At 40.4% G+C, this 25,966-nt stretch overlaps 1 protein-coding gene across 2 annotated transcripts; it reads right to left on the bottom strand.

Moving 5' to 3' along the window:
- Positions 1-70: 70 nt before the first annotated feature.
- KLHL7 (kelch like family member 7) lies at positions 71-24,383 on the bottom strand. Of its 2 annotated transcripts, none has more exons than XM_059489875.1 (11): positions 24,130-24,383; positions 20,089-20,191; positions 18,977-19,070; positions 17,655-17,779; positions 15,745-15,920; positions 12,910-13,084; positions 11,606-11,748; positions 6,687-6,927; positions 3,472-3,673; positions 3,126-3,223; positions 71-1,328 (listed from the first exon to the last, which is right to left on the bottom strand). In XM_059489875.1, exons 1-11 carry the CDS (start codon positions 24,247-24,249, stop codon positions 1,045-1,047), a joined length of 1,761 nt encoding a protein of 586 aa, XP_059345858.1. In that variant the 5' UTR covers positions 24,250-24,383; the 3' UTR covers positions 71-1,044. The 2 variants fall into 2 exon arrangements, with proteins under 2 accessions (XP_059345858.1, XP_059345869.1); XM_059489886.1 differs by lacking the exon at positions 24,130-24,383 and adding an exon at positions 21,024-21,424.
- Positions 24,384-25,966: the final 1,583 nt, after the last annotated feature.

The raw sequence follows: 25,966 nt of genomic DNA, 5'->3' as shown, positions 1-25,966 counted from the left end.
GGCTGGAAGCATTTACAGAGCTCTGTGCTTCTAAACGAGAGTTGAATAACCATGCGCAACTTCTGAAGACTTCTGTAAAGTATCTTTAATTACTTGGTTCATGCCATTTTAAAAACAGTCATTTTCAAGAAGAAAATCAATATATGTGTCGTATTGACTTTGCTTTTCTCATTCCTGTTCCCATGTTTGCTAATGGTTTGGCATCTACAATATGTACAGTCTGATGCCTGGGAAGATAGATTAAAAATTCTTTCCAAGTTTCCAACTTGCTAATTATAGTGCACAATTGTTGTCAACTTGCCCCACTATTCCCTACCTCAGTGTAATTAAAAAAAATAAAATCAAAAAAGTCTTTCTGTGAAGGCTCCACAAAATGCCAGACACCATCAGTGTTCCTCTAATTTTTATGTGTGGCCTCTCTAACCTTAAAAAATTGATAAGCAGTCATGCAAATGATGGAAGAAACTCACTGGAAGAGGGCAGCTATCATGATCTAGAGAGCTGTTGAAACATTGGGAATCTTTATTAGACAGCAGTCCCTGGTCTTTCCTGAGAAAATGTCTTCTTTTCATCCCAGTAAGATTTCTGCAGGTAGGTATGAAGGAGAAAAAATTGTTGTTCCTCTTCCTCATGAGTCAAGCTGTATTTACTCGCCTTCATTAAAGGAAGTGTCTCTGCAACTGGTCCTGGTAAAATTTAACCAGAATTTTTTTCTTTATCAAATGCTTTAGAGGCATTCTAGATATTTGGATTGGGTCTCTGTTTGACAAGGCCACACCTACAGTTCTTTTAAAGGAAGATGCCATGTGATATCACCTAGGTAAGTGGATTCTCAAAACACATCCCCATCTCTTTACAACAGACAAGAAAATGGGCATGACAAAAATCCACATTATACAATATGCTGTATATACAAATTAAAAGACTGCATCTCAATTTCTTCCTGTTACTAAATTTAACACGATTCAGTAAAACATGGAAGCAAAGCACCAAAACCATCTTTTCCCAAGTCCTTGAAGAATGCTTCGGCATCTCCTAGAGTCTTCAGATCTCCAGAGTTTCTTCATTTGCTCCACAAGTGTCTACCACACAGATTAAACAACTTGTCACTGGGAAAGCACGGACTTTGGAGTTGGCTGTCCACTTGTCTGTTTCAGTGTTATATTCAAGAATGTGCCCTAAGCGACCAACACCCTGAAAACCAGCCAGGACATAGACTATAGGTCCCACAGCAGCACACTTCACTGTTACACCTTTCCATGGCATTGGAGACACCATCTTCCATTCATTCATCTTGATATCATAATATTCTACATTATCAAGGCCACCTACAAAGCAAAGAGATAGACAACTGCTTATTATGTTGCACTGTATGGACTGCATGCAAACTTGTCTTTATTTTCAAGGTTTCAAAAATCCTACACTTAAAAAGGCAAACCTGATAAAACACCCCAGCTTCTAAACTAGCAGCTTATCCTTGTATAAATACAAAACCAGGGAAAAGTGAAAAGGAGATAGAAAGTAAGATGTATTCTCACAAATTCACACTAGATGGTTTCTATAGATTCAAACATGTTACTTCATGAACAGAAGAAGCTTCAGTGCTGAATTTCTGACGAATTTGGGGCTAGTGACTAAAACTCAGGAATTACCTGAAACTTCCCTACAGCAGTGGCATTTCATTCTAGAGGGCTCATGGGTACTTTTACCAAAACTGGCAATTTACTGATACAGGAGGTCTCTTGTCATGATGATACTAAAATCATTGAAGTGAAAAAGCCTAAGTTCCTTTGAAAAGGGCCAAAGGAACAAAAAGTTATTAGAGTATATTTTGTGACTAAGATTTGCTTATTCAGGAAATATGCTAGTAATTACACTTAACAATAGCTACAAACATGCTGCTGTCCCTATTTAACTCAGGTTTTACTTCCAGTACTCAATTATTAGATCTGAGAGATTAAAAAATCTATCACATTAACATATATGAGTTTTTAAACTCAGACATAACTCTTCCTCATTTTACTACAGTAAGAACAATTTTTAACACTTCTAAGAGGAGCATTCAGTGAATACACTTATATTTTGCAAGATGGCAGATTATGGATTGATAAAATGTTTGGGAATCAATCATGATGGAATAGTTCCAGTAGCCAATTAAAAATCAAGCTGTACTCTAAAACAGCATTTATCTGAAATCAAGAATTCCACTTACTGTAAATAGTGAGTTCAAAAACATCATAAACGAGAATTTTTCCATTTTGAAAATCATTTCAGAAACTCTGTGCAATTAAAATTCAATTCTTCTTGTAAAGTATTATTCTTCTAGTTTTAAAAGACAAGGAGACAGGCAGATCATAATTGACCTGGCCATGACAGCAAATGATATTTCAAAGCTAGAGCTGTCAAAAGAGGTCTCACATTTTCACCATTCTACAATATCACAGAATCACAGAATCACAGAATTTTCAAGACTGGAAGAGACCTATAAGATCATCTAGTCCAGCCGATGTTCTAACTGTTCAGCTAGATCATGGCAGCAAGTGCCACATCCAGTCTTTTTTTAAATTCTTCAAGGGATGATGCCTCTACCACCTCACTGGGTAAATGATTCCAGTTTCTGACCACTCTTTCTGTGAAGTATTTCCTTCTTACTTCTAACTTACATCTAGCTTGACGCAACTTGAGACTGTGTCCTCTTGTTCTATCCGCTGTCTATCAGAATAGATTTAAGTCTTTAGAGTAAAGTTCTAAAATAGTGGCTACACCTTTACCTGTCTCTCAAAAGAATGCTAAAATCATGAATAACTAAAAACCCCCCAAAATAAAAAAACAAACAAAATCTTCTCAGATGCCTGGCTTAGCCATATTAACTGCTTCAGAACTGGGCTACAGTAGGGGTGCATATCTGAACTTGACTATCACGAGTGCAAGAATTTGAAAAATAAGGTAACAATGAAGTGGGGAGGTGAAAGGAAGAAGTAACACTGATGTGACAAGAAGACATGTTTGATGGTGCTGTTCGAAGCTCTACAGCTGAACAGAGTGGAATGAATCCATTCCAAAACAGAAAAACAACCCCATGAAACTTTGTGTGACCAGATATAGAATTAATAGAATGAAAGTACCTAAACTGTTTTGTCCACCCACGGCAAATATTTTGTCCTTTACAAACACCAGCCCATGATTCTTTCTGGCTTCAATCATTGGACACAGTTCAGTCCACCTGGGAAAATAAATCAAACAAAAAAAGACAAATCTGATTCAGAGAAACTAAGTATAACCTATCATTAGGAAAATAAAATATGGAAGAAAGGTGCTTAAGAAAAAACATCTTTCAAGCAGAACTACAAAGAACTGATTTCTTAATGCTGACTCAGGGAAAATTCCTTACCAGAGTTTTTCCTGTAGTCATCTACACTTCAGTCATTTCCACAAGAGACTAAAGCCAACCTGACTTAAAACAACACTTACGTTTCTGTGGCTGGGTCATAAACTTCACAGGAACTCAGGACTCTTCCGGAAACATTGTTCCCCAGGCTGCCTCCACACACATAAATGAGCCCATTGGCCTCCACCATTCCATGGCTGCAACGCTGAGTCAGCATGCTGGGCTTCGTGTGCCAGCTCTCTGTTCTCGTGTCATAGCATTCAAATAAATACAGTGCAGAATTGCCTTAAAAAAATAGAAACCCACCAAAGTGGCATTAATCTTTATGGTTGTCTTTCAAGAGAAGAGTCTAACAGCAATCATCAAATTGATGCTTTGTTTGCTAGTGGAAAAGGGAAAGCTGCTTTCCTGCCTCCAAAAGTAGAACTAACCAGCTTTAAACTTGGGATTATTCAGAAAGCATATACTTGTAATTATTTTGATTCTTTTGTTCCAAAATATGCAAGTAAGTTTATAAAATTGCTATTTGTGTTTAAAAACAACATGAAAAAAGGTAAGTTTTTTTTTCTTGGAGGGAAATAAATCCTAAATAGAGATGTATATAAATTACCCATCCCATTGTCATCAGCTCATGCTACTCTTTCTACTTGGAAATATATTGAACTTTCAGATGTGAAGATGAAACCAGCTTTGTAAACTCACTATAGGTCCATGAGTCTTTTTCCTCTAAGCAATGTGACTTGTCCAATACCCAGAACACTTGCTGCCTTTGGACCTTGATATCTTATGTCATAACATACTCCTGGAATTATTAGCAACCAGAAAACAGCTACCTCTGCCCAATTTACTTTCTTCCTGAGGACTGGTAGATACTTATTGCCTGGAAGTGCAGGGTCTGTGTACTCTTCCCTCAAAAGCCAAGGAAACTCTTACTGAAATAAAAAGCAATTTTTCTGCTGAAGAGAGATGGGGGCTCAAAACTTGTGCTTAGGTAAGTGACCAAATCATAACCAAGGCAGGGAAGGCTGAATACAACTTTCTCAGAACAGAACCACATCCTTCTTCCCTTTGTTTGAAAAGGTATATTCACCTAAAATAGTTAAAAGTGCCTTTTATTGTGCCTGTTTTACCTTGGCTTTCTACTTCTAAAATTAAGCATGTCACACTAGCAGCACTTACTACCAGCTGAAGATTTGAACCTTCAACAGGATGCTATGTTTCCAGACCCAAAATGACTTCTATAAACACAATCCTATAAAGTGTGCATTTGTTCACTCCCACCCTGTCACTCTCAGTATCACCACAAACTGAATAGAGTGGGACATTTTTTTCTTTGATGTAAACAAACATTCTTATTGTTTTGAAGTTGCAGAAATTCCCATCCATGGAAAAATCCATCGGACCCGGTTTTTCTTTTTTTAACAGGCAGAAGCTTTCATTTTCAGTATAATGTTAAGTATTTCTCCTGCACTGAAACAAGAGTGAAAGCATCTGATATTTCAGCTTCCAAACTCTGCTAGTTGTTGCAAATAGAACAGGACTCCCATCAATTCAAGATGGGGAAAAGAGCCATGTTGTCTGTAATGGACTGATACAGTAATCCAACCTCTTCAATTGATGGAAAAAAAATGAAAATTTTAGATTTCTTTACAGCTGAACACACTGTAGCATTTGATCAGATTAATGCTTTCAACATAATTGCCTGCTTCAAATTCAAAAATACTAGATTCAGGAGACAGACCTTTCCAATTTCAGTATTCACAAAATTCTGAAGAAAAAGTACAGGCAAATTAAACTCCATTATTTATGTTTAGCTTTTACTACCCTGTCTTGATTAACATGGTTAATGGAAAGCAAAGTGGAATTGTGCAGTAATGTGAGGGTGTATTTGTAAGAAAACCGCTACATTAAACTTTAACTATAGTTGTATTAACTATTTATCATGCATTAGAAAATATACTGTACAATCAAAATTTTTTCCTGTTATTCCCCACAAATTGAAACATGGGAAACTGTAAAGATTCATGAGATGTAGTGTTCCAAGGTGCCCAATGAGGCCTTAGTTAAGCCTATTTCAAGTAATAGGAAAGGTGCTATTTCACATTCACCACACGAGGTGGCAGCTGGGCACTGCTTATTCTGCTGCTACATTAGACTTATTAACATATTTTAGAGGTCAGAAAACATGGCCTAAATGTTACAACCTCCATTAAGTGACTTATCAGTGTTAAGCACTGATCATGACAGTTTTTTCCCATGTTCACCTCCCTCTGCAGCAAGGCAGACCTCAAAAGGATCTTCCTTCTACGATTTTTCCCATTTGTTTTTATTCCCAAGAACACAGCTTTATTACTGTAACTATTTTTATGGCTATACCATGCCTGCATTTCAACCTTTGGGTTGTTGATGATGTGCCATGTTTAGACAAAATAAAATGTTCCTGCAACATCACAGCATAAGTCACCTTCTAGGCTTTTTGGAGAGAGAAAAAAATCCCAATGGTCTTCTTTTTTTTTACTTTACTATGCTGAAATGATCTAAAGGTATCATTTCTCCATTTGTGGAAGTAAGCCAACAGACAAACAAAACAACAGAAGATAACTTCTGTCATTTGACAAAAAAATTGGACAAATTCCTTGACCAGGACCAAGTACAATTTCACCACCAAAAGCAGTAATTATAAGAGATTTCTTTTCCACTTCCCCCCACGCCTGCCCCCTTCTTAAAAGAACCTCCTTAGGCCCAACATATGCTGCATAAAAGGAAGGCACATATGCTGCATAAAAGGAAGGCCATTGCCAAAATACAGCTATTCCGGTCACACATCCCAGAAAATTTTAAACTACAGTGAATCCTGTGGATTTATAGAAGAAAGATAAGAGTGGGACTCCCAAAATATATTTCATTGAATCACATCATCATAGAATGGTGTGGGTTGGAAGGAACCTTAAAAATCATCTATTTCCAATCCCCGTGCCATGGACAGGGACACTTCCACTAGATCAGGTTGCTCACAGCTCCATCAAATCTTGTCCCTAACTAACTCTTTAAGAGGTGCAGTGTACTCTTTACTAATGTAAATACTATTCATTTCAGTGAAACCATTTTCAAAACACAACACAAATGGTTGTTGGACGGGCAAAGGGGGATAAAATCCTAAATATGGGAAAATAAACTCATTAGGCTAACATGGCAACGTGCAGTTTCTTGTCAACAAAATCATGCAAAAAACCAGAAAATTTTCCAGCTATCTTTCTTTGTGCTTTTTTGTTTGTTTTAAAGATTTTTAGTGTCTTACCCACTTCTGAACCACCAGATGTATAAATTTTGCCCTCAGCAGCACAGGCTGCAAGGCTATCTCGAGGTGTTGGAGGTCCTAGCTTGGAATACCAGCTATCCTTCACCACATTGTAGCAGTCCATTCGCTTTATAGGGAAGAGCTGGGAACCACCCAAAATATAAACTACGTTGTCCCAGAAGACACAAGCTGCATCCCTGCGCTTTTCAAAGGGACATCGGATGTCTGTCCAGCTGTAATCCTGCATTACAAAGAACAAGTAATGTCTAATAGATTATAACACTTACCTGTACAGTGAGTGTTTTCAAACAGAGCTTTTCATAGAGATTTAGATATGGTCAGTTTTAAGTTCCTTTTCAAAACAAACATGAACACTGTTTATTGAAGAATACTCCTCAGGCGTACTCTTGAAAAATTCTCTTAGACAACAGACATAGTTAGATGCAATGAACCATGACATTAAGAAATTCTATTTCCACATTCCCTGTGTGCACCCAGTACAGCTTCCCTGAAAAACAGTTTTGGTGTTTTTTTCCAACACAATTGACCTCCAGTTGCTATAATGTTAGAAACAATGCATGTAACCAATAAAGTAGGATTGCATTTTCTTTTATAGCAATGGAAAAAGACATCTTACATATAGTAACATATTATGTCTAAAAAATAATAAAATACAGAGTGCACCAAACAAAGACAATGGAAAAAGGAGAAGATAATATCCAAATTGACAAGCAACTCAGTAAAAAAGCTCTGATACATACTTTATTACCATGACAACTAGAAGCTTATTTACAGAATTTACAAAACACAAATGTTCTATAGCTATCCACAGTTGATAGCATGAGAAATAGGGTAATGCTCCATCACAAATACTGGCAGTCATGATGCCTAGAAACTGATTTTGCATAGATTGGCAAAATCAGCAAGTATCAAATATGAGCAGTAATGCCCAAAGCCTTAAAAACACCAAACTCAACAACTGATGGCAGACCAGGATAGCATACAGCACAAGAAACACTTCTTGAGTAATAGCATCTCACATATTCCATGAGCATAGCTTGAATCCTATACTGAACAGGAAAGTATGGGACCTCAACTGTTATCTGTGCCACCTCAAGAAGGTCTTCCTCAACCTGCTGAATGACCTTCACTGTAATGGTTCACACAAGACGTTACATCATTACATTTTCTTAGCAAGGACATACTTCAAACACCTTGGTCAATGAGGAAGAACAGCGACTCCTACATGGGGGTTCAAAGAAAGAGAGGCAGAGCATGTTATAGTCCAGAACATCTTACAATCTTTTCTTGTAGCATCCCCCATATCAAGAAGAGCTGTCAGCTGCATGTGGCCTTTTATGGTGACAAACAGGTCCTGGGGCATCCTAGAAAGGAAAGCCATACTACAGCATGGCAAAATAAATAGCTGCATAAATCTTAAGAAAATGTCTCAGTGCATTGTGCAAGATCAAAATACTTTCTAGCTCAAACTTCTGGCAATTTTACAAAATATCCTGTTGTTTTCCTTTCCTGTTATAAAGGGCAGTGACCTGACCCACTTTTATGGCTTCTGTTCATGTATCCATTTCATCCATACCTTTATCAAATGAAAAGCCATAACTTGAGTATACTCAGCAGTATCCTCCTCTTTCAGCAGGAGGCAATTTAGGTCATCCTCTTGCAATGCTCTTCGAAGTTAGTCTGTACCACATAGAATTATTTCACTTTTTTAATTGAACACATTAAAGAATTATGCAGAAGTGTTGCTTTACGGCACAGTCAAGATCCACACAGCCCTGGGTAGTGCAAGTCTCCGTTCTCAGGGACTGAGTAGGGAAAGATGGACCAAGGTAAGTACATGGTGACTCTTTCCCTGCTGATCTGTTTTCATCAAGTTGCAATGCAGGACACCAGAGCCAAAAGCTATACCTTTTTCTCTGTCATCAATTTATTGAATCACTTATTAAAACTACCTGAACTCCTGAGAGCCTCAAGACCCTGTGACAAGAATGGCACACAAAATTACGGGCCCTGCAAAAAAGTACTTTTTTTGTGTAAGACTGTTCCTCATTTTCAATTGATTCCTCTTCCAAGTTTGTCATAAAAACCAACAGACAGGTCCACTATGGACAACCTCCCCATTAACAGCTTACTGACTACAGCTCTATGTCCTCCTAAAAGATATACTGGTTCCCTTGATCATCAAGAAATAGCATTGCCAGGCATCTGTTACTCTTTATTTGCCATTGTTGAATTTTGCACTGCTGAGAATTTAAAACTTCCAACCATTTCTGGCCACTAGAGATAGTAATTTCAAAAGAAGAAGCATATTGCTGACACAAAATCTCAATCATATATAAATTCTGTACTGAAAATTCATAAAACAAAACAACAAGTATTTTATTCCCAACCCAGGGATTTTTTTTTTAATTCTGTGAAAAATTCAACAAGAAAATGCTTCCCACAACTGTTAATAGAACATCTAGGATTTCTAGTAGTAATCTGAAATCATGTATGCCTACTGAAATTAGTGCCAGACTGCTCCACAAGTGTTATGCCCGTCTGCATCTATCCCGTTGCATCATTTTGCTTTCTTGATGAAGAACATGCATCAATAGAAATACCAGTCACAGTGCAACAAAGAGAGCAAATATTGTCTTAAAATAATACTGCTAACATTCTCAACAAATAAAACACAGTATCCAATCCAGTCTTATTTAAAGAACCCTTCCAATAACAAGGAAATGACTATCAGCATTAGAGACTAATTTTGTGTGCAAAGGAATCAGTGAAAATTTAAATTTTTGCACTAGTTTTATCATATAACAGCTATGGAAACTCATATTGCAACCAAGAAAATATTTTCAGGAAAAACATAACTTCTGTTTTGAATTGTTTATGTGACATGTAATAATTTAATTAAATTTCTGGTTTTGATTAATATCAGAAGTGAGGGACTAGGTCACTATTCAATCAGTTCAACAGACAAGCAAAATTTCAAATTTTCCCAAGGACCTAACCTTGCAAAAGTACATATACAAGCTTAATTCTCTGTTCTGTGACCCTCTCATCATCTTTAAATGAGACCAATTAAAGTGAGTTAAATGGTAATTCAGCAGCGGTTCTGGATCATTGGTTTGTTGCTTTTAATGAGCTATTGTCAGAGTTTAAAGATTAAAATCAAATACTCAAGCAAAACATCCAGAAAAGGACCTTTAAATAGCTTAAGAGTTGGAAATTAGGTAAAAGCTGTTCAACTAGACATAACAGGCTAGCTAAGAGTACCCAAGGAAACATATAAGCACTAGGAAAACATTGAAGGAACACATGCTTGTTAGAATAAAGATCTCCAATTACCCATTTTTAGTTTTCTTTCCCTGCCCCATTCTTCCCCCACTCCTTAGCCCACATGCAAGGCTGTAAGTTTTGATTAAGAGGCAATTCTTCAACATTTCTTCCAAACTCAGTTATTTTTTGGTGTTATTCCTGGACAAGCAGTCTATGAAAGGTAAAGCTCTTTTATCATATGCTTTATGTAGACCTTCACAGACACTACTCTTTACCTACAAAACAGATTTCTTTGCGAAAACCATGCAACTGCAAACCATGCAACTTGAAAAGTTACAAATGCCCTGATGAAAGGCTTCCCAAACTTAGATTTTGGAAAGGAGAGAATTATCTGCTCTGTACCCCTTACCTCCTTACCCCTAGCTGAAATGCTGCTTATCTTGAGTGTATGTATAAAGGAAAAAGGCAGTCATTAGTTAAGAATTTTGAATTCCCAATAGGAATACATATTAAGTGTCTCTCAAGCTAAGCCAGCAAATCTGGTGGGCTTGGGGATTTTACCCCCAGATTTGAGTGGTACTCAGAGATGGCTTGAATTTTATCTTACAAAAGGAATGTGAAAGAAAAGTTCAAAACACATCCCAAAGGCTCATTCATTCAAAATTAGATTTGATAGGGCACACTTTGAAGTTCACACAGCCCACAAAACTGCTTGAAATTTTAACAAGCATTTGATAAGCTGAATTAGAACCAAAATTTCTTCAACAAAATATTACTACATGCATGGGATCTCATAACTTAAGAGAGCCCTGATGCTTATGTGGCAAATTTGTTCTCTATTACTGTATGTGCTTGCCTGGTAAAATAGGGTATGGGTAATCCTTCTGTATACAGTTGATGTTTTTAGACCCTTTAATCTGCATAGCTGAGATCTACACCATTCCTGAGACTTGATTTTATTCAAGAAATATGGAAACAAATTTCAGGCAGAACTTGGTCTAAATTGATCATCCCTAAGTTTTTTTGTTGTAAAACCTCACTTTCTTCCACTTATGTAATATTTGGCTCCCCATTCTTCTCCTTATATATTTTTAAGAACAAACAAAATTGTGAACCATTAGAATTTAGAAGTGGTTGCACATTTATAATAAATGCACTAAAAAATCCCAATAAAAACTGGGTTCTACACTAACATACAAGCCAGTAAATTATTATATGCTAAAAAAACCTGCTTTGAGTAATCTCTAAACACCTATGTGCATGCACATGCATACAGACTTTCATATATTCCTAACCAACTGCATGATGCTTTAGTGACCTTTGTTTATTTGCAGCTGAGAAATACACATACCAGTCAATGCTCAACTCAGACAGATTGATCAGCTCTCCATATCTAATATTGCTAAGAAGCAAACACAATCATTCTATTCAAAACAAAGTATTACATCTAGGTACACAGACTTAAAAATACTTAATTAACTATATTCTTCCAACTGTATACCCAGTAGGGATGGAATACTTCCTTCCTAAGACCATTTCGTAGATCATTATGTCTTAGTTAATATCACCAGCAAAGAAAACAGGTACGATTACAAGCAGTGAATCTTAATGCATTCTGAAGTAACGATTACCTTGGGGTTAAAATATCTGCAGGACTGGGGCTGAGAGCCTCCAAACAAAGCAATGCGATAATCGTGCTTTTTTCTTCTCGGCCGCGTGCCTTCCACCAACTCTTCTCTGTCTTCCGGGGAAAGGAGGTGGTACCGCATCCCACCTGCAGGAAAACAGCAACAGCTGCAGAGCCACTGCAGCTCACACATGGATTGGGAGCTTTCAGAGGCAGGCATGGGGGAGAGAGGGAAGAGAAGGAAAAGAGGAACACCAAGTTTCTACATGACATCTATACAGCTTTGATTCAAAATGGAAGAATGCACGGCAGCATGAAAGGGTGGGAGCATACATCCAGATTTACACCCTATTCCAAACCGGCTGCTCCATGTGAAAACAGGACAGATACAGATTCATGTTATGTACCAACTGATTGATCAGCTCTTTTATCCAATATTAACAAGCAATTAAGATTATTGCATTGAAACAGACAAAAGAAAGCATTCCTAAGAGCGCAAAAATACTGGTGACATTACAAGGCACTAAAACCAGAAGACAAAAATCCTTATTTCCTATACAATGTACCCAACTTGGTGTCACACAACAAGTATGACTCTGATGTCAAATGTCAGCAGATACTTACCAACATATGGGTTAATTTGAATCCTGTTCATTGAGTGAAGGAAAACATTTGCGTACTGATTTTTAGATCTACACTAAATTGAAGCCAACTGGTTAACTGCTATTGAAATTGCTTTTCTTTCTTACATGATAAAATTTTACAAATGGTGTCTAAAAACAAAAGGGAAGCTTGTTTCCTATTTTGTCTGCACCCTAAGAATGCAAATGTAGGACCAATCATTGTAGGATCAATGGTCAGTATATAACAGATAGAAACAGTAAAACATACACCTAAAATTCTAACTTGTTTAGGAAAGCTTTAAAATATTCAAAATATCGACATATTTATTTTATTAATGCACACACAAACATGAACAATATTGAAGTTACAAGCCTGTCACAAAGGCAGGCTAACTTTCAGTTACCCTAAGGAGTCATTGACAAAATCTCCATTCCATTACTTCTCATGGAGTTCATGCCATTTGCTAGGAGAAAACAAATGAAAGTCACACTGTTACATAAGATGAGTTTTATTTACATAATAATCTGCTAATCCAACTTCAACTAAAACACAGCTTGGACAATCCTAGATGGATTTAATGTGAAAATGTTAGAACATTTTAAAGCAAACAATTTTCAAAATTTTTCAAAGCATTTTTAAAATTATATAGAGCATCATAAAGATTTCAGCTAGAGGTCAACTTACTGATCACCATTTTAAGGCATTCTGGGTTATCCTGAATAAGTGGTTCAGCCTGAACAGTTTTACTTAAGAAGTTCTTTGATATTAGAGGAAATCGGACTTTAGCAAGAATATCAACCATGAAGGGCTGGCGATTTGGCTCGTCGTACTTCAGCCATCTGACTGCTGCATCATAAACCTTCAACAAGAGACAAGGAGAGAAAGGGATAAGGTACATCAGCACACAGCATGGCAAGTAACAGAACCATAGTGCTATAATTGATTCTAATGCCTGCTGGAGGTTAACCTATACTAACATTTCATTATGTGGGGATCCAATTGCTGTCTTTCGAAAAAACCCTACCACAAAAGTCAACCAAGCCCAAAAAAGACAATGCTCAGACAAGTAAAACAAATGCACGATTACTGAATAAATATTATCTACAAACTTCAAAAGCCTACTACTTCTGCTGTTTAACTTTTTTCCCTCCAAACGGAAAACATGAATCTGCAATTCACATTTATGTGGGTAACTCCTGTACCAGGTTAAATCTAATACTACTCAAGTTCTGTGCCACAACATCAGTGATGCTTTCACAGAAATGAAATAACTTCTACTTAATATAGTCTCCTGAGGTGATAAACTGGTTCTCTGAATAAATCATCCTGTTGGCTATCCAAATACATTGCTATTGTTGTATCTTAGGGGACCACTTAAATCAAAGTTTTTATCTGCAAACTACTGTAAATTCACCAGAGCATCTCCTCTTTTCCTCCTCCTCACAGGAAAAGATAATGGGTATTCTTAGGGGTCAGAGAAGGTAGAACAGGGAAGATAATCAAGAAATCTGCTCTATTTATAATTGGACACTGGGTGAGGAAGAAATGAAAAAAAAAAAAAATCCAGGATTACATGTGTATTCTGATACTTCCATGCTGCTCTCAGACACAGCAAGCTTACTCAGCAGCACTGACTCTGAAGTGGCAGGACAACCTCACTGTAAGCAATAGCACAGGCAGTGCCTACACCTGTAGCTGAAACTGGTCACAGCAATTAGTGCTGAGTGACTGAGATATGATATGGAAAGACACTGCATGGAAGAATAATTCAGGACTACCAGACCAGCCCAGCTGTAACTCTGCAAAATTATCAGGGAATGTGGGAGAGCAAAGAAAACAATCAAAGGCTCAATTCCATCAGCTAAGGAAATTCAACAGAATGACTTGAGCAGGAACATAGTGTAGGACAGACAGTCCTTAATGCTACCTTCTCTTTTTGCTAAATGCAAGTATGCTCCACACCAAAACAGAAGTTAGAGAATAATGTCAACTTCCTAGCAGTACTTCTGAGAAATATGATTCCTGTAGTGCAATTGTTAAACTTTTGTAGTTTCCTACTGCACACTACCAGTCTCCTAAAGGAATTTTAATGATGCCATGCTGAATATGTAACAATATATACTTGTGACAAATAAAACTTCAAGAATGTAAATCATAAGTGCCATTTTGGCTGCAAGCCAAACAAAATTCCAGCTCTGAGAATGTTACCCCATGACCTGAACTTTTCCCAGCACTCAGTAAGAATGTTGATCTGTGACACTACTCATTTTTATACCTGCAACAAACCAACTACCACATTAAATCACCTGATATTATCCCCCACTCTTACTAATTCTTATTTTCATAAGTTACATCACATACAGTAAGATAAATAATTAAACCTTAATGCTTCAAATCAATTCTCTGCCTGTTGGAGGTCAATGTCAATGGAAACTCCAGCAGAAGTCAGAAGAACATCCATTTCCAAAAGGATATACACACCATCTCAGCTATAACATCCCTCTGCTGCACTACAAAGGTGAAGTTTGGGTGGGTATGGCATCATGAGTTGACTCAAAGGTATGAGTCAACTCATGATGCCATACCCACACAAACTTAAATTACCTAATTCAAGCACCTGAAGAGCAGAGCTACAGAGAGAAGACTTCAATTTGTTTTCAACAGCTTTGACTAAGAAGCTACAAGTACCACTCAACTGCTACAACAGCCTACAACCACCTGTCTGGGCTGCAGTGCAGACAGCTATTGCTTCCTCTTTTCCTGCAGTAGGAAGAACAAGCTGGAAAACAATCATTCAGGGCTGTGCTCTAAGGTGAAACAAGCATTCCAAATGGGACAACTGCGGATGTGACTTCTACTACAAGTTACAAATTTGAATTGAGTTTGAATTCCAGGCTCCTTTCAGCCACCTAAACTTTATGTCCAGTCCCTAAATAAGGGTCTTCCAGCAATCCACCACTGTCAATGCAAGTAGCTTTCAGTGTGTTACTCATCTTACTTGCAAGTCCCTCAGTTCCCCAGGCTTGTGTATATATAAATATTCATCACAAAACTCCTCTCTGGAACAGGCTAGGCCATACTCAGGTAGAAATGTGCATCCATTAAGGTGCAGTTTGCTCACCACTTTGAAGCGGTCCACTTTGGTTCACCAAAAGCACATAATTCCCAATCTAGAAGCAACCACTATAAACCACATAATTTAGCTTATGTACTATTCAATCAGAAGCCCTACAGCTATCATGACAAAGGAAACTGTTTATTCCCTCTCTGACTTCTTTCTTCCAACTTTGCTGAAACAACACATCTTCAAACTACACCTGAAATGTGAATATTTATTAATACTTGGTTTTGACCAAGTTAGGATGAACCTTTTACTCCACAATTTAGCAAGCACTATGTGCATCATATCCTCTAGGAACATCAGTAAGTGAGACACTTGAATATCTGAAGCCAGTTCTTGATTAAAAAAAAGTTCAGTTAAGTTCAATGCTTTTAGCTGCTATGAAACAGGGATCTCACCTGGTCTTCTGCCCTCACTGTGAGTGTGTCTTGGTTCAAGAGATGTGTCACACGTTTAACATCGAGCTGCAGAAACTCATCTGTCTTGTAAACCTCAGTGAAATGCTGATGGATGAAGTCATCTGCAGTGGCTTTCAGCTCTGGGCAGTCTAGGCATTCTGCTAGCACACTTATGCCTATGAAGGAAAATTAAGAAAAAGCCCCTTTTAAACTTGAACTGCAATTACCTTTAATATATGAAAATAGAATACAATTACTGTAATTTCAGTGATACTTACAATTTCAGTTTAATATTTATTACCATGCCTTTTTTATCCCCATTAAAACACACGCTATCACAACTCATCTGCAATTCAAGGCAAACTAAGACAGGGGCAAGCTGCTGATCCCTACCCCTACTGAACTGACTGGACAGTCAGACCTGTAACACTTGCTGTATTAACTGTCTCTCCAGCACTATTTCCTCACTGCTTCTTTCCCAATTATAAAGCAGACAACAGCACCTTAACCAAGTCTGAGCCAAACCACCCTAACTACGTCTAACCAGAACAGCTTGAGAAACTGGATCCATGTTTTACAACCTCTCCTGACCTGCTCATGCACCATCAGTCACCAGCCAAGCCCAGTTTCCTTCAAGAGCCATGGTGAACTGGGATTTTTCTGTACATGTAACACAGTCAGCTGCAGACCAACACAAAGTCAAATTGATGTTGCTGGAAGGACAGAAGGTTGGCATAAAGGTATAAACAGCAGTAGCAGCTGAGAAGCATCACTGCCAACTTTGCCATTAAAAACCAGGTAAGCACAGAGTTTTTCAGCAGCAACTTCTCATCATGCCACAGGTCTTCCTTCTCACAGAGGAAATGGCAAGTGGGGTAGGAGCGACTCACTAACATACAGGTTGCAATTAGTCTGAGTTGCTCAGAGTAGTAAAATGCAAACTATACGACAAAATTTCAAGATTCAAATTGAGCCAAGTATTCTTTCAAATACTTTTTTTAAAAAATGAACTGTGTACTTGCTTATGAGTCTGCACAAAACATGTTCCAATTTAAAAACAATGCCATAAGGAAAAACTGATTCAATCTTTTTGCAATAAATTAGCAACAAAGTATGCAAGTGCTAGAGACCATAATTTTTTTTTTTCACCTAACAGAAGCCACAGGGCAGAAATATGCCTCAAAGCAAGCCTAAGTGGTATTTTCCTTAGGTAAAATGCCTTTCTTCTAGTAGTTGTTTCAGAGCCACAGCTGTGCTGCACTGAAGTGTCAGCTGAGTCACTGTAATTCAGATATACTCTGCAAAACATTTCTATTGCTGCTATAAACATCTGTAACATGACTGAGATGTTACTTGGAGAGTACCTAACAATGACAATAAAAAACACAAAAAAAATTCTCTTAAATTTCTGATTATATAAAGTGCACCAAATCTTAAGCATGAAAAAGTACTTAGTTCTACTTGTTGTTTACCTTTTCTGTAACACCGAGTCCACATCAGAGCTACAGAACATATCAAACCTGTCCAGATAACATTCATTGTTTTCAGTCAAAATAAGAAGTGAATAAAACCAAAAGTAGCCTAAACTTACTCTGTTTATACTTGTAAAAGATATGCTAGTTTTGGAGAAGTTACAAATACGTAAAATTCTGTTTGCAAGTACAGTAACAACTGAAAGCTCCACCTCACTAAACACATGCAGTTCTCTAACAAACAACAAGCCCCAGCATCCTGCCAAGCTGGATGAGACCTTGCACAGTCAGCAGACCCTGTGGCAAGGGGCAACAGTTCAGATTCAGAGAAAAATTATTTTTACATGCCTGGATTTAGCTACATGTTATTGCTATCCACACACAGACAATACAGCAAAGTTAAAAAATAAACAGCAAATTTAAGTCTATCTCTCTTACCAAGACAATTGGAAGCATCAACTTGTTCTTTTAAAAAGTCCACACACATTTTTTTCACAGGTTCAATCTGATACTGGTTTGCTGCATCTAGTAAAGACTGGACATTATTGCTGTTAACTGAGATTCTGCAAAACAGAATGTGTAAAATTAGCATCACTGAAATGACCTAAATTGTGGCAATAAAAAAAAAAAAGAAACTTAATAAATGGCAAAATGACTTCCCTCCTATTTACCCAAGAATCTTTCACATACAGTCTAAGGACACATCCTTCATGATCTTTCCAAACTGCTTTTGTTTGCTCTACTTCACCTAGGCAGGGCAAAGAGTAACCAGTCCTCAGATCTGAAGAGTAAGCCTTTAACACAGGTCCTCTGCAGTCCTATACTATTGCTATGAGTTGTGTGAGTAACCACTTTCACAAAAGGTAAAAGAAACTCAAATCAAGAACCTTATGAATGATGATTTTCGACTTCCAAACAGGTATCAGCAAAATCTGTTTAAACTCTGTCAGGACTGGTGTGTCTGATTTGCCCAAAGTGCATAAGCAGAACATTTGGCAGTGCTTCATGAGAACTTATGGAAGTCACAGCCCATCTAGGGCTTGGCTATCAGGGCAGGCAAACATGTGGCTGGTGTGGGCTGTTGACACAGACTGTCTCTTACCACCGATGGCTACACAAGAAGATTGCTCTCAAAAGAAAGGAGAAAGCCTCCCTAATGAGAGTTAACCCCATTAGATGAAAGGCCTGCCATGCATAGGTTGGATTAAAGCTGATTAAGTACTGTTTACAATCCCAGCCATCTGCAAGAGCTCTGCTTGGGTGGGGGGAGGGGCTGGAAGAGAAAAAAGACCCACAAAAACCCCCAAATACATGGAACAAGCTGAGACAAGGGGGAAACACTTTCACAGAGGAGTTATCCACCCTGCCTGTTTTGAGATGAAGGTATAACTTCCTGGAAATGGTTCTGTGCCACAGCTACTAGGGCCACAAAGAGAGACCCTGCTGACATCAATAAGGACCTGAATTACAGAACCGTGGGAAACATCATTTGACTCCAACACTGAAGTCAAAAGCTTGAAGTGCTTTGAATTGCTTTCTGGAGACAAATACCGTTTCCTTTAGTCTGTAGGGCTTCCTACTGGTTAAAGAAAAAGGAAGAAGGAAGAAGGATAGAAGGTCTAGTCACATCAGGCTTTAAACAAAGGAAAGAATTTCAATGGTAACAAAACTGATGAATCACAAAAACATTATATTAAGTTTTTATCATTTAAAATTGGCAGGCTTCCTAGAAAAGTATGAGCTTGAAATAACAAAACTACCTTGCAGTATAAGCAAACTCCACGAGCTGTTCAATAATGTCAGGCTCTGCATCTTTTAGCTCCACTTCAAAGGACTTTGATTCAATCATATTTGCTGCAAACAGATTAAAAGACAAACTTTTAATCAAGAACTCACTCTAGTTATTGTATGTTTTGCAAACAGTAGAAAATAAAGCAATTATTCAAAGTGGTAACCTCCCAAAAACTGCTCAGAGTTGATTGCTGTTTTCCCAGGATTGCTAATGCAAGTCAGGAAAGGAGGCAGTGGAACAAACAAGATAACTGGTGTGAGTACATCCTTGTATTATCTAAATTATGATAAAATATGTTAAGTAGAAAAAGTCCTAGACGTTGTTGACTGCAGCCAGACTGCCATGTTAGCATTACCACTGTCAAAAGCCATTCCCACATTCAAGCTGATAACAATGGAGACAGCTCCAAGCTCCCCACATCCAGACATAGCACTAGGTTTGCCCACAGATGGGCAATTCCATTCAAGGAGCACTAGAATGAATGGTTATTTATTTTACTTCCACTCAACTTTGATTTTAGAGTAATTTTACAATTCATGGGTAAAGCATAGAAAAGATAAAGGGTGACAGATAGCTTCCTTTGTAGTTTTAAACCATGACTGAAGTTTTAAAGAGAGCATAAATTAAGTAATTACAGAATCACTGAGTTAAAGTAATCACATTAAGGTTCAAAAAGATCTCTAAGATCATCCACTCCAGCCACTAAATTATGTCTCTAACCTCTGATAACCCAATTTATATGCAGAAATGCCTGATGGCAGACAAATTCTGTAATGGGACAAAAGAAATTCCCAAATTTCAGGTTAAGGAAGGGAGATGATAAACTAATACAGTGTATAGGCCCCAGATATTAATTAAGAGAGCTTATATATAGAGTAACACTTGACTTGATCACAAGAATTAAAGGAAAAATGAGGAGAGGGGTGAACAGAGATGAATGGAAGGAGACAAAATGAGATATCTTCACTTACACTTATCCCTCAAATTAATCACTTTCATAAGATTGACAGGTTGACAGACACATATATAACAGCATATCATAATGAAAGTTTAAAATGAATCAATTTTCAAAAGACTTACTAGTAAACATCAAGTTAAAAAAATGACTGGCTGAAGCAAGCACAACACGGTGAGCTGGGATCTTTCTTTCTTGAACCATAAGAATGACATCACAAAGAGTTTTCTGGATCAGAGGGAAAAAAAGACAAAAATCAGCATTTTTGAAAATATTTCAACAACATTTCTTTAAAAACAGCTTATGGAAATTCATTACTTTTTGTAACACACAAAACTCAAGAGCATTATGTGACAAAAAGATTTTCTGGAAGTCAAAGTTCAGTAGCCTGGAGAACTAGCAAACATCAGTTTACCCATAAATTTGTACAGGATGGTCACAAATAACATCAACTCTGATCAAAGTATTTCCTGTAGCTTTTACATCAGCCTACAATAATGTAGCTCTGCAGCATCTAGTAGGGGCTGCATTTATATTGCACTGCTTTCATCTACCAGTGGCTCTCCTCTACTCTGCCACTGATTTTCAAAACAATTCACAAGAACCTCATATCTGAAGACTGCCATCCTATTTCCCAACTACAGTCAAAGTGATGAATGAGTTTAAAGCACTCAATGGAGCATTTTAAAGAAAATGCATGAAAAAATACCACTTCTGTGGAAGGGTTTGACTGGTCATACCCGATGAGCAACTAGCTTCCAAACAAACCATAATTTATTTCTCATTTGTTTGCTGTTTATATGCAGGCAGCTAGTTTCTCCCCTGCATGTGAACTGTCATTCTCCAGAAGGAGAAGGGAAACATAACTTATAAAAGCTGGCAGGGGCCACTGGGGTAAAACCACATAATTTTAACACACTCAGAAATGATCTCTCTTCTAAGAACATACTGAGTGAAATAAATGCATATCATACTACAGCTAATTATAACTATCTACTAAAAAAGAAAAACTGAGCAGCACTGCTTCCTCAAATCATAGGAAATAATTTTGGACTATTACCTTAAAGTTCATGGAACTGCTCTCAAAAACATCCATCCAAGGCCAGCCCCAGAAAAAAATGTTTCTAGTGTGGGAAATACATACTTGCTTAGAACTGCGAGTTTTCCACATGAAGACAATATTATCTAGGGCTGATAACCCACATTTACAATTCCTTTAAACATGCCTACTTTTATTTTTTTTTACAGGACACTCAAAAGCACATACTGGACAAAATAAAACTAATACTTTCAAAAATATTATCAAAATGGAAGTTAGATGGGGGTGACAGATAGCTTCCTTTGTAGTTTTAAGCCATTTATGATTGAAACAACAGCACAAAAGGAGATCATTCTGGAAAAGCTTCAGAGGAAATCCTTTAAAAGCTGAAATTTTTAACACTTCTGGTTCAAAACAAGCATTGGAAACTAGCAGTACAAGATACCATAAAATCCTATGGCCAAGCTTTGCCAAGACTTGCAGCTGTTGCTTGAGCTCCACACTGCATTTCTAAGACACTTTAAATGCCTCAGCTCAGCATTTGTGACACCTCAGATGCTCTGAGGCTGCTCTGGTGCATTTGCCAACACAAACAGACCATCATTTCAACTTCTTTCCCTGGGAGGTTTCTGGGTGTGATGGTTCCATTCAACTACTGCTCTTCTGAGGATTGCTGCACTTCTTCCCAGAAGGCCCCACTGTTGTCAGGGGGTCACCTCCATGATGCAGCAGGTGATTGGTGTTAACCAAAGGACACTTCACCTTCCAAACAACAGGTTCAGCAACACCTTGCAGCTCTATCCCAGCCTCATTCCCAATGACTTCATTCTTGGCTGACCTCCACTGAGCTCCAATGTTGCAACAAATGATTTATGCACACGCTGTCCAATAGCTCTGGAAAACCCACAAAGATGTGGGTCATCAATGCTGGAGACAAGCATCAAGTCCTCAAAGCACTAAACACACCTGGCCCAACATCTCACCTGTACTGAGTGCAGGTTTGTCCACAGTTTAAACTCCCAAACTAATGGAGGATCCCAGCTCACACAAAAAGCAGCCTCCTTAAAATGAGCTGTAAGTTCCCATTGGTCCAGATTCCTACAGGATTAACTAATGAGCTGAATATCTAGAGCTGCAGGTGCACTTTGACACTTCCATCACAGGACATCTTAACTCATATTCAGGTTTTGTAACTACAGCACAGCTCTTGACTTGCCAAAATACAAGAGAAAAGAGCTGACTACAAATCCTCTTACAACTTTAGCACAACTAATGAGCTGAAACTAGTGTGTTTTCCTCTGGCTCCTGCTGACTTCCCAAATTTATCCTGTATAACCACACCTCCCTCACTCCCTCAGTAATACTTGAGCTCCTCTTCCAAACAACTCATAAAAGAAGCATGAGTTCCATGAAATCTGCAAAAATGTCTGGACCAGTCAGCACTGTGTGGGATACGTAAAGCTCATCTGAGGTCAGATGAGAAGTCTGCAGGCAAAACTCAGAGCAGCTACTGCCTGGGCATAACAGATTCTGGAATCTGAATCAGAAGTACACACAGACTTCATAGCACTTAATCCTGACCCTCTCACTCCTTGTCTGGAGTGGCTCATGGCTACATGAGAGCTGGCACCCCACTGCACTGCAAGATGAGGCACCACAGAACAATGCGGCACAGAACCACTTACACAGAACAATGTGGCACCACACACTGGAACAGGGACGTGGTAAAGCACTGTGAAATTCTGTGCTGGGGACTGCACATATATCCACAGGAGGGCAATATTTCCTTTATCTACTCACAAATCACAAGAGCATCTGGCATGTCCTGTTAAACAATGGCAGAGGTATGAACTAAACACTGAGGAACCAAGTTATTAATTCAGCCACACCTTGGAATATGTTCACACTTTCAGATCAGAAACAAAGCCTACATAAAAAACATAGATCACAGGCCTTAAGTCTTTACTACCTGAAGTGATCGAAAAAAAAATTAGTTTTTCATACTTAAGAGCTTAGTTGCATGAAATGGTTTATGCAGACAGCATAACTGACTGTCTATTACTGAGAGAAGAACAGGGCTAAGTGCCAGAGAAAAGCAGAACCAACACCAATACTTGTGAGGTCAGGACCCAGACTGCTGGTGCAGACAGCATTAAAAGATGGGCTGAGCCTCTGGCAAGACTAACACTGGAGGACAAGCAACTAAACCCTAGAAGATACAACACAGGACAGTGCCAAGTGTGAAGCCCCTATATGGCCTGGGTTTAGACTCAGCTTTAACTGCCTGCACATCACTGTTTTTAAACAAAGTTCTACAACCAATCTAGATCCTTCTCTGAGAAGAAAGATTTCTTCATATGCAAGGAGTTACATCTATCATCCTTCTGCTCTTGTACCATTAGTTCAATGTTTTTATAAAAAAATAATTAAAAATGAATGTTCAATTCAGTTTGGACAGCTCAACTGAAATGCACTTGCATGACTGTGATTTTGGTTACCGCTCTTGCTCTATTGGTGAACAGAGGAGTCACTTTTAATACTATTAAAATATTGACCATGGAAGCTGATCAGGCAAGAGTTTCACAACTTGAGGCTGGATGAAGCCACCACACTCCTACACTGCCACTGGCTTCCTAGTGCGATGACCAGAGGTATTCAAGACAAAAGAGGTATCCACAATCTGTGAAACCAAACCACGGTTCTACTCTTCCCTCTCCTCCCGCGGCAGGTTCACTGTTCAGAGAGCACACAGTCAATTTATTCAGAGAAGAGTTTCTGGTCAACAATCCAGCAGCAGCGCCTGCCCTCGGGGTTCGGTCCGAAACGGGCTCCGTGAATGCTCCAGCTGGGGACACCGGGCCATCCATCACCCACAGCCTCATCCTGCCCGACCGCCCGCAAGGAAAAACAGATCCACGGCGTCTTCTGCCGGCAGCACCACACGGGGCCGGCACACACCAACCGGAGCTCGGCCCTCTCGCCGTGCGGCTCCGGAGGCCGGGGCACGGCGGTGCCGGCTCCGCTGGCTCCCCCGCGGTCGGGCCCGAGGGACGGGAAACCCTCGGTACTGGCCCTGAGGGCAGCACGGAGCCCGCGGGCTGCCGGTCCTGGCCGGCGCCTCTCGTACCTGCTTGCGCATGGCGTTCATGACGCCCATGAAGGAGGCGAGCAGCTTCGCCTCCTCGCGGGCGGCGAGCTTCTTCTCCGTCTTCTTCTTGCTGCTCTTCTCCGACCCGGGCGTGGCCATGCTCGCCCGCGCTCACCGCCGGCGCGCCGACCCCGGCCGGGAACATGCGCCCGCCGGCAGCCGGGCGGCGAGCAGCGTGCGCGGGGCTGGGCACCGGGCACCGGGCACACCGAGGGGCGCGGGCGGCTCCCGCAGCGGACGCGGCCTGGGGGCGGGGCCTGGCGCGCTGACGCCATCGGCCGGCGCGCGGCCCCACGCGGGGTAAACAAAGAGCGGGGAGGGGCTCGGCAGCGACACATGGAGGGCGCGTGCGCGGCGGCCCCAGGGGCGCGGCCCTAAGGGGCGTGGCTTTTCCGGGAGGACACGCCTCCCTCTGAGGGCGAGGCCAGTGGGCGGGGATGGGGGCGTGGCCGTGCGGCCCGAGGGGCAGGGCCGCGGCTCCTTCCCGGGAGCTGCAATCCCGGTCCGGGAAGGGCGCGCCCGGAGCCCCGGGACAACCTGCCGTGCCCCTCGTCACCCTGCCGTGCCCTGGTCACCCTGCCGTGTCCCTGATACCCTGCCGTGCCCTGGTCACCCTGGCGTGTCCCTGACACCCTGCCGTGCCCCTGACACCCTGCTGTGTCCCTGACACCCTGCCGTGCCCCTCGTCACCCTGCCGTGCCCCTGACACCCTGCCGTGCCCTGGTCACCCTGCCGTGCCTGTGACACCCTGCCGTGCCCTTGACACCCTGCCGTGCCCCTGGTCACCCTGCCGTGCCTGTGACACCCTGCCGTGCCCTTGACACCCTGCCGTGCCCCTGGTCACCCTGCCGTGCCTGTGACACCCTGCCGTGCCCTTGACACCCTGCCGTGCCCCTGGTCACCCTGCCGTGCCTGTGACACCCTGCCGTGCCCTGGTCACCCTGCCGTGCCCTTGACACCCTGCCGTGCCCCTGGTCACCCTGCCGTGCCTGTGACACCCTGCCGTGTCCCTGGTCACCATGCCGTGCCCCTGGTCACCCTGCCGTGCCCTGGTCACCCTGCCGTGCCCTTGACACCCTGCCGTGCCCCTGGTCACCATGCCGTGCCCCTGACACCCTGCCGTGCCCCTGACACCCTGCCGTGCCCTTGACACCCTGCCGTGCCCTGGTCACCCTGCCGTGCCCCTGACACCCTGCCGTGCCCTGAACACCCTGCCGTGCCCCGGGAGCACCGGGCTGCCTCTGCCTCTGTCCCGAGCAATGGTTCCCGCAGCTCCCGCTGGAGGGATCTCGTCCCGCCTTGGCGATCTGTGTCCCGATCTCACGTGGGCTGGCTAAGGAAACAAACGTGATCCAGAAGAAAACCTCTTTGTCCCGACAGCCGCAGCCATCCGTCTCCCGGAAATAATGCCAAAATGTTTGGTGCTTTGTCGTTTTTTGAATAGGATAGTGACAGCCAAAGCAGGGTTTTAGCGTGAGCTTGCTGTTTGTGCATTCGTGTGATTTTCCGAATTTTAATTCCACTGATAACAAGGCGTTGAACAGCTTAATGTCATGACTTGAAGGGAGAGAGATTCCTGGAAAAATAAGACGAGGCTATTTTATTAATAAAAAGAATGAGCCACTTTGTTCCTGATATCATGTCCCATATGGTAAGATTTAAAAAAATAGACTTTGATATTCTGTGGTTCTGCCATCTAACAATTACTACTACATTGAAGCTGTAAGAATTTTAATGCATTTGACCTTTGCTTTGTTGAAATAAACAAAACTGACACAGCTATCACTTGACTACTTTCCAGATTTTATCATGTAAC

This window comes from Ammospiza nelsoni, chromosome 1 (genome assembly GCF_027579445.1).
Source record: "Ammospiza nelsoni isolate bAmmNel1 chromosome 1, bAmmNel1.pri, whole genome shotgun sequence".
Lineage (NCBI taxonomy): Eukaryota > Metazoa > Chordata > Aves > Passeriformes > Passerellidae > Ammospiza > Ammospiza nelsoni.
The sequence above is the reverse complement of the archived record's forward strand: the minus strand, read 5'-3'. Positions and strand labels throughout refer to the sequence as shown.